The sequence below is a fragment of the Propithecus coquereli genome, unplaced genomic scaffold (assembly GCF_000956105.1).
Source record: "Propithecus coquereli isolate 6110/MARCELLA unplaced genomic scaffold, Pcoq_1.0 Scaffold332, whole genome shotgun sequence".
Taxonomy (NCBI): Eukaryota; Metazoa; Chordata; class Mammalia; order Primates; family Indriidae; genus Propithecus; species Propithecus coquereli.
Window position 1 is genome coordinate 1344975 of NW_012148975.1, and position 9643 is coordinate 1354617.

General features: G+C 35.7%; 1 protein-coding gene across 3 annotated transcripts in view; it reads left to right on the plus strand.

The window, feature by feature from the left end:
* The window catches only part of FSTL5 (follistatin-like 5), a 920996-nt gene that overhangs the window by 843786 nt on the left and 67567 nt on the right, over positions 1–9643 (plus strand). For all 3 annotated transcript variants that reach the window (XM_012650551.1, XM_012650552.1, XM_012650553.1), the window contains one exon: positions 7909–8016. In XM_012650551.1, coding sequence (XP_012506005.1) covers positions 7909–8016 — 108 coding nt within the window. The remainder of the gene's footprint in view (positions 1–7908; positions 8017–9643) is intronic.

A 9643-nucleotide genomic window follows, 5' to 3' on the forward strand; every position in this document is an offset into this window, starting at 1 on the left:
AAATGTACATTTTGGGACTAAATATTTTTTAAAATTTAAACTGCATGTTACATTTTATCTTTAAAATAACAAATATTTTCTTGACAATATAAGATTTTACAGACTCTGTGATAAATTATTAGCATTAGGGAATCACTGGTGTACTTGTTTTCAGTGGATACATCTATATCATTTTTATTTGCTGCTAAAAAGTAAAGGTCACTTTTTTTTAATAGAATCTATAAACTAGGTGTTGGTTTAAATGTCAAATAGTTTCAGTTATTGCTTTTCTTACCATTAACGTTTTTGGAAGAATGGCGCACAGGTGATATTTGGTAGCCTTAAAGATTAACTGGTAAACAACTGACCTCATTTTGTCTTCTATGGAGTGAGATCAGGTTCTGCTTGGATGCAGAGGGGCTTATTGTAACACCTTGGGAGTATTCTTAAGTATCACCAGCAGTCTCCTCAGGCCATTAGCACATTATCTTGAGAACCACATCATTAGTTTAAATTAAGTTCACTTAATTAGCCAGCTGGTACTTTCCTTGTCAGACTGATAAACAAGCTGCGCTTCACTGTTCCTTCATGTCAAGACTAAACCTGAATTCAGCGTATCTTTGTTGCTGTTATCAGTATTTCATCTTTAGAAGTTGATACAACTAGTCCATGACCAGGGTATCACAGCTTTTAAATTTTAGTATTTGTTGCGCTCCCCCCAAGAAATATTATGAATTTGTTAACATTCTGTATGTTGGGATTATGAGGGAGTTAAGGTTTAGAGATCAACAAAAGGAATCAAAATCTCATAGTATAAGTAAAACGTATTCTTAATATTTTAAAAATTAAAGGAAAATGATTTTATCAGTATCTTTTTAAAGCTACAAAAAATAAAAACTCGAATTTTTATTATTATACCATATATTTTAACATATTTTTACAAAGGGTTGGGATAAAAGTTCATTCATCATGATAATGTAACACTCTGAAAACAGTATTTACATAAGAAATTAAGAAATGTGGATTTTAGAGTCTGAATATATACATCATTATTATTAATTTAGTAAAGTGACAAAATATTATTATTTGAAATCTATTTCTGAAAATGTTTAATAATTCAATAAAACTTCAGAAGAAGGATTGGGGTTCAATAGTCTGAATATCACCAGGCTAAGCAAAAGCTACTATGTGCACAACATCTAGTAATATTTATTTTCTAGGAGAAAACTTTCCAACCTATAGTAATGCGACCATTTATTTAAATAAAATCTTCCAGAATCATTCACTAGATCAAAACTGATCACTTTTTTTCTGTTATGATGGGGTTCGAATCACCAGCTACAAGTAAAAGTCTCATTTCCATAGACTTCTCAAGGTAGAGTTTGAAAACAATTTTTCTAGCAAAATAATATTAGTGGTCAAATGCAAATTATACTAAGCAATAAATGAACATTCTATGTCCATTAATTTTGAGGTGAAAGAAAAGCACATAAACAATGCTTTTTCTTAATCATGTATTCCTGAATATTATATTTAACTTACATCATTTTTCCTGAATTAAATGGATGGTGATTGCAGAAACCAAATATATGTACACTAATAGTCTCCAAGGTGGAGCATGTGCAACCCAAGGAAGATAAAAGGTGACTAGCTATGGGAAGAGAATCGTCTGGCATCTATTTATATTTCTTTTCTATCTTTAAAAAAGAATCACATTTCATTTTATAAACATTTAATATATGGACCAATATTGAAGGCCCGAATTCATCTGTATGTTAGATGGTCAGCTATCACATAGTGGACATGAGAATCTTGAGAGGAGAGTGGGAATCTTATCATGGGGAGGGATCCACATGGGTGGTACACTTGGGCTTTTGTTTTCTTTGGTCTGCACAAAAGGGATAACCATAGTACATACTTCCACAAAAAGGTTGTAAGGAGGATTCAATGTTTTAAGATTTATATTTATAAAATAATCAGAGAAAAAAAGCTGGATGTATAATAAGACTGCTGCAGGGGTATAATTGCTTTTGTTAAGTAAAATAATGATCTTAATAATAGTAATTAGTTGACATACTAAACAACTTTACAACTCATTTTGCACAATTAAGTAGATTTATAATTTATTAATAGAATTATAAACTGAATACTGCTATTTATTATGTATTAGTCTCAGTGCACAAGTTATTCAGCAGTCACCAACCTTTTAGACACCAGGTGCCGCCTTCACGGAAGACAATTTTTCCACAAACTAGAGTGGGGGGTGATGGTTTCAGGATGATTCAAGCACATTGCATTTATTATGCACTTTATTTCTATTATTATTATTGCACTGTAATATATAATGAAATAATTATACAACTCATCATAATGCAGAATCAGTGGGAGCCCTGAGCTTGTTTTCCTGCAACTAGACAGTCCCATCTGGGTGAGATGGGAGAAAGTGACTGTAAATACAGATGAAGCTTCACTCACTTGCCCACAGCTCCCCTCCTGCTGTGCGGTCTGTTCCTAACAAGCCATGGACTAGTACCTGTCTGAGGCCCAGGGGTTGGGATCCGCAGGGTCATATCATTCACCTAAGCAAACACAAGAAGCTATCTTGGAGCCCAGAACCTATTGGATGGGGACAGACAATAAAATAAAATATACTAAAACATAAATTATTTGATATGTTGGTAAATGTTCCTAGAAAAGGTAAAATGGTAGAGGAAGACGAGGCAGGCTTGGGAAAACTAAGGATGCAGGGACATTCACAAAGTGGGTTGCATTGTTAAATAGAGTGGTTGAACTGGCCTGGCTAAGAAGATGAGTTCTGAGCAAAGATGTCAAGGAAGCAGACATTGGGATATATAGGGTAAGACCTTTCCTGGGAAAGGCCCCCCCAGAAAGCAGAAGTGTGACTGACATGTTGGATGAACAGCAAATGAGGCCAAGAGCTTCTGTATTAGAGATATCAAGGAGAGAGTAGTAGGTGAGGAGGTCAGAGAAGAAGACTGGAGAGTGTCAGATCACGGAAGTCCAGATAGTAATTTTAAGGACGTTTCACTTTTACCCTAAGAGAAGATCCTGCAGTGTTTTGAGCTGGTTAGTGACATGATTTGCTTAATGCTTAAAAAAGGAAAGAAATCACACTGATAAATCTAGTTAGATTAAGGAGCATAAGGTTAGGAGTTAGACATCATTCAGTGAGGTAGAGATGATAGTGACTCTGTTCATGATGATAGCAGAAATGTTGCAAAGACATCAGCATTCAGCATTCGGAAGGTAGATCCAATTGCATTTCCTGAGGATGTGGGTGTGGGAGAAGAGAGAAGTCAGGGGATTTCCCCCAAATTCAGAGAAATATTTATACTATTTTATGACACAGAGGCCCACAGGTTTTCTTGTGAAAAGAAATATTTTAAAAAGTGCCAAAATACTGCCTTTCTTTTTTACAAAAAGCAAATAGTCTAAATTTACTTATCCTATAAAGTAAATTTCAAGAGTATACTAGGAGATATCATGTAAAATTCAATACCTAATTTATCCCTTCCATAAGCTGATGATATTAGTAGAAACATACCTAGTTTTTGACTAAAAATTGGATATGGAAAGATTATCCTAAAGATGGTCATTTGGAAATGTTTCTATCATTATTATATGATTTTGTTGATGAAAATCATATAAATGTTCCCTCTGTAAAATGTGTTATATTATGCTTGAAAACTTATAAATAGGTTTTTCCTAAGAATTAAATTTTTTCCAAATAAAGTATGTCACATTACTTTTCTCCATTTTTATTTGCATGTGTTTTTCAGTTCTGGTGAACTTTTATAATCAAATACCAAAATAACTGAATTTAGTAAAAAATCATGGAAATGCTGAAAAACATATTCAAAACTTTTGGAGATCATTGAACAGACATTTTTTTAACAGTCTGAAGTCACTTTGAAAATTGATTGATATGTTCCTCCTCCAGGTACATATATATTAATTTATTTGAAGGCAATTAATCATGAACTGCCTTCTGATATTGCCTGGAAAGTATTTACATAAATTAACTTTTCAAAAAAATCTTTCTTCCCATTCATAAAAATATTCATACTTTAAGGCTCAATTAAAACATTACCTCCTTTCCTTATCTTTCATTTTATTGTAAAAGGAAACTGAGCCACAGAAAAGTTCAGTAACTTCCTTAAAATATTATTATTATAATTGTTTTGATTTAAGTGAAGGAATCAAAATTTGAAACCTGCTTCAGAATACACGCTCATTAAACATGACATATAGTGACTGTCGATGATTGTCCACTAGGCTTGTGCTGCTTCTAGAGATGATACTGCATATATCTGAGCTGCTCAGGGATTTTTTTATCCCCCAATAGGAGAAAAAGACTCAAAAGATTGTTTCTTATATGTGAGAGGTAAATAAGAAGGCGACATTCTCGGGAATTAAACTATCAGTTAACTAAGAGGGAGGGACTTTCATGCACAGAGAGGTTCCCACACTGGGGAGGAACACAAACTATCACATCCCCGCTGTGCCGAGCATTGGCTGGAGAACCACTGGCAAGACTGAGCCTCGGTTTCCTTATCGCATTAAATGTGGGTATTAATATAACCTATGAAATGTAGTATGCCTATATAAGATAATACTTATGAAAGGCCTGGTGAAAAGAAAAGCAGCTAGTGAGCACGGACAAACTAGAAATTTTCATTCAGATTGTTTCCTGATACTTAAAGTTACTTACAGATCTTTGCTCTCTTTATAAAATATTCTTACGATTGAATAACCATGGAGCTTTGTTACTGTTGCTTTTGTTGTTTGTATTGAGCTATTTTATCTTTAACATTTTGAAGACATAAAGATTATTTTATTTTAAACTCCAAGCAAAATTAGGCTGACTGCTGTATTCAGGCGTAGATCAAGTTTAACATATAAAGGGGAAAGTACAAAAAATCAAAGGAATCTTATTTCTTTGTCATTAATGTGGTGATTAATGATGGCTCTTTCGTTTGAAATTATTGATTAGCACAGGAACAAATTGAAATGAAACATCCATTTGCATACAATTAACACAATACCAGACTAACTATTGCTTAAAGCAATAAAGCTATTTAGTTACCTAAATAATGTCAAGTCTAGAGATAGCTATTCTAGGTTTGTGCAGCAACTCGAGGTTATTACTGAGGAGTCAGTCTCCAAAGGAGACTTTTCTCCTCATGCATCTTCAAAGTGTGGGCTTTTTCTCTTTCAGTTTATAGCTTCAAGGCCTCAAAATGGTTTTGGAAAATCGAGGCTTAATATTCTCACATGACAGCATTCACAACAGGAAGAAAGGGAAAGTATGGTGGAAGTCTCCTCCTGTTATCATCTCTGTTGATGAAATGTAGTATCATTCTCAGAAAGCAGGAACCATATTAATCTTTACAATGCAGAAACTAGAATATGCCATGTAACCACTCTTAGCCTCTAAAGAGGCTGGGACACAGTATCTATCAAAGGGCAATGGCATTAGTCATTGTCTTAAATTGCTGGTGCTCACCAAGTGGGCTACCTTCCCTTCACTGCTGCCCATCTGATCTCAAAACAACACCCTGACTGTGTTAACCAGAAAGAAGAAGTGAAGACATTAACACAAAAATGTTTAAATAGGTCTCCTCAGAAACCCAATGGTTATTTCAGTAATCCAATAATATTGAGAATTTTATTTTATTTTATTTTATTTTTATTTCTAAGGTAGAAGCATAAATAGGCAAAATGAAGGACATGGTTTTAGAAAAGAGATGCATTAGTAAAACTAAATTGCCAACATTTAACTTAAAATATGAATTTCCATATGTCCAACTGTCAGGTTTTAGTCTGAAATGTCCGGTCTTGGTGTGCTCATGGCTGAAGAATGACCAGACACACCAAAGTAAGGCAAGTGTGAAAATGAGGTTTATTGAGGAGAGAAAGGATTATAGAGCAAGGGCAAGATACAGGTTTACAGCGCGTGATACAGATGATGACTAGACCCATTGTCACAGCAAAGGGAAAGCAAAAGGAAGGGCTTGTTTATGGTCTGGGTCTCGTTTTATGGTGTCTGGATTGGGACCTCCCTGTGGCTCAGATGTCACCATGGAACCACTTTGATTGGACAGTTGGGAATTGTATAACCTGAGTCTAACTATGCATGTGGGTTGTTCTAGGTCACTTTCCACACTCTGTGGTACCTACACTGCTTGGCCGGTGGGCTAGAGAGTCCTCTACATTCTTTTGCAGTTGACATGCTAAGTTCTGATTGGCAGATTCGTAGGGTATTCCCTCTTACTCCAGGTATGACAGTCACTCTGGACAGGATTAAGGTGGGGCAGAACCAAGATGTGGACCTGGGGCCCACCCTTGTCCTTCTTCCCAGGTGGGGCAATTGCACCAAGGCAAGGCACAAACTTTCATCCCTAGGAGACCTGGAATCCCTCACTAACTACCTAACACAACCACAACTTTAGTTTACCTTTTATTAACCACACCGAGAACATTACATTATGAATCAGGACTTAGAAAATTCTCTAAGGATATTTAACTGAGCTTTGGGAAGAAATGCTTTCGATATTGGATAAAGATTGTTTTATTGAATATAATTTGTTTTATGTTATAAAATTAGAAAGTACATCTAAGTACCTAGTACAGGAAATTGCTGTTAAATAGTGTTAGCTTCTAATATAAATAGCTTGAAATTAAGATGAGTGAAATAACTTGCTGGCAGCAATTTGTTTTCTGGGAGTTGGGCTTTAAGTAAATGCTATATATTATAAATATTAGTACAAAAACACATTTACCATAGCAAGCATGGTGGAAAAAAATGCTTATTTTTTCTTCTGTAGTTTTGGATTTCTCACTAAGGAAACTAAATTAGCTAATCAGTTATTAGCGTAGTTAGGGTGGAGATGCTAGTGCACAAAGGTTTTGAGAAAGATTTCTCCAGACAAAGATTAGGACAGAAAGAAGAGGTTTATTTACTTTTCCCTGGGGCAGAGGGAAGACCAGCACAGAGGTGGAAAAGGAAGAATGTGCTGACCCGGAAAACCAGCTATTGAGGCTTTTTAAAGGGGGTTGTAAAAATTGCAGGTAGAGAAACTGCTGCATCAGCTCCTTTCTTCTTGGTGGCAGGTAGATAACAAAAACTGTGAGGATGTGAAAGTCCAAGAGTTGGCTCTCCTGCCTTTCCTTGGAGAAGGGATTATCACAGGAGATGTGACTCTGTCCTTTTGATACGGTTGACGCTTGGCACTTGAACCCTGCTGTTTGCTCAGGAGCTCTTTAGACTGTAAAGAAGCAGATTTTCAAAAAACAATTTTGAAAGAGAGACATTTACATTTCTTCTCCATCCAACCGGCTCTTTTCTGAAGTTGTGCAAAACAGAACTTCTGCAGGGTGCCTCTTAAGTGAGAGAACTCATAGCATTGATCTTTAATTGTTACTGGGGAAATTGTGGGATTAGATATTTTCCTGTTATTTTTGCAAGGCTGCCCCTTTTAGAGTTATACCACATATGGGATTATTGACATTTTAACATTATAAATGGTAAAATCTCATAACCAGCACTGAGATGGAAAAAACTTAATGGTATAAACATAGCTCTCACCTGCATTTAACACTTGATTAAAATGAACATATTAATCTTTTATATCTTGAGATTCTAAATAGCATCCCCTTGACTCAACATTTGCATAGGTAATAAGTGAACATAAGTCTGTATAAAATTGTGCAAATAATGAACAAAACCGTATTTGAATAAAGTATGCTATTTCCAAATTGATCAAATAAGGGTTTAGAAAACTGTAAGTGGCAAAGTAAACTTTTGATCTGACATCTAAATTCTAAGAATCTGCTATAATTTCTGGCCTAGTTTTCAACTAATATTCTAGTCTGAAAACACTTTTTTTCAACTCTTATTTATTTCAGGCGGTGAGCACGGACCCTGTCCCAGTTAAATTACACTATGACAAATCACATGATCAGGTCTGGGTGCTAAGCTGGGGCACCATGGAGAAGACATCACCAACACTACAGGTAAGGACATCTCAGAATATTTAGATATTTAGATATCTCATTGGGTATTTACAACAATTTAACAATGATAGCTTTCATGTGAGAACTGTAGCTTTAATCACCACTATATATGTATAGAAAAGGGGCAGAAAAGTTGATACTAAAGTACATTTGGATTGGGAAAAATCATAGGTCATATTTACTAAAGGTTATATTTATATGCAAAAAGAAATAGCTATGGTGACAAAGCTGATGCCTTTAGGAAAAAACAGTCGTGATTTACCTTTCAACGATTTTGGTAGGGCAGGTAAGACAGAGACCAAGAGAATTCGATGGCGAAAGCCTCGAAGCACTCAAAGTAGATCTGTTTTTCTACAAATGGTATTTTATTATCTGAGCACAGGCTCATTTTTAATGGAAGAATATGTGGCGTCATTCTTGTGGAATTTGCTTCTGCTTTGAAGTTGTTTATATAAGATCTTCACAGATATAGAAAAAGTATGCATTTTGCATGACCCTTTGGTATAGTCTTTAGATTTTTGGAATTACAAGTTTAAGCAGAAACATAAAGGGTGTGGGAAGGAATGTTTGGTTCTGAAAACGTGTTTATGCTATGATATCACTGCCTTATGATTATACTACTTCTTTTAATACACCTGTCTTTACAAGGCCTTAAATCATTAACTTCTAATCATTTTTTAATAAAGTCTGTTGAATGCAATAATTTTATTTTTAATCAGTTGTCATTAATACTTTTAATGTTTCTGAAGTATTTTCAGTATTGCAATATTTAACTTACAAACAAAATTTTATTGAAATGAAATACTTTAATGTAGCTATCTTAATGACAGTTCATTTTATAGTCACTAGAAATATGCATCATTTGAAACATCTGAACTATAATATAGTATTGCAGTTATCTATTGTTGCAAATCAATCCACTCCAAAACTTGAGGTTTTAAATAAAACTAAAGAATGACTTATCACTCACAATTCTGTGACTTGGCCATCTGGGCAGTTCTGCTGATGTGATCTGTGAGCACTCATGGGCTCCAGTCACCTGATAACTTGGCTGCAGCTGGAGAGTCCAAAATGGCCTCACCGCCATGTCTATGCCATTGTTGTGTTGTTCAGCTGGGTATCTTGCACGTGACACTCAACCCTCTAGATTGTTATCTTCAAGTGTAATGGTTTTAGGTGACAAGAGAATGGAAGCTACAAGGCCAGTTAAGGTCTAGGCTTCAAAATTCACATGAAGTCTCTTCTCCCACATCCTGTGGATCAAAGCCAGCCACACTGCCTGCCCAGACTCAAGGGGATGGAGTGATAGAGCCAGTCTCTTGATGGGAGAAGCACAGTCTTCATAGTGGGCCATTATTAGAATCACAATCACTGATAGGGTCTAGTTATTTGGGATTTTGAATTTAAGTATTGTTAGACCGCAGATAATTCCGCGGTGGGCCCAGGGGAGAGACGACCACCCTGAAAAGCGAGCGGAGACCGAGACTTGATGCAAAAAGCAAGAGGTTTTATTACAAGCGCAGCGCAGGGGCGCACAGCGTCACCAGGTTGGGTAGCTGCCGCGCCGAGGCTTACAAGTTTGAGGTTTATAAAGGTAAAAACCACACGCAGGTGGTCAGGGGCAAAC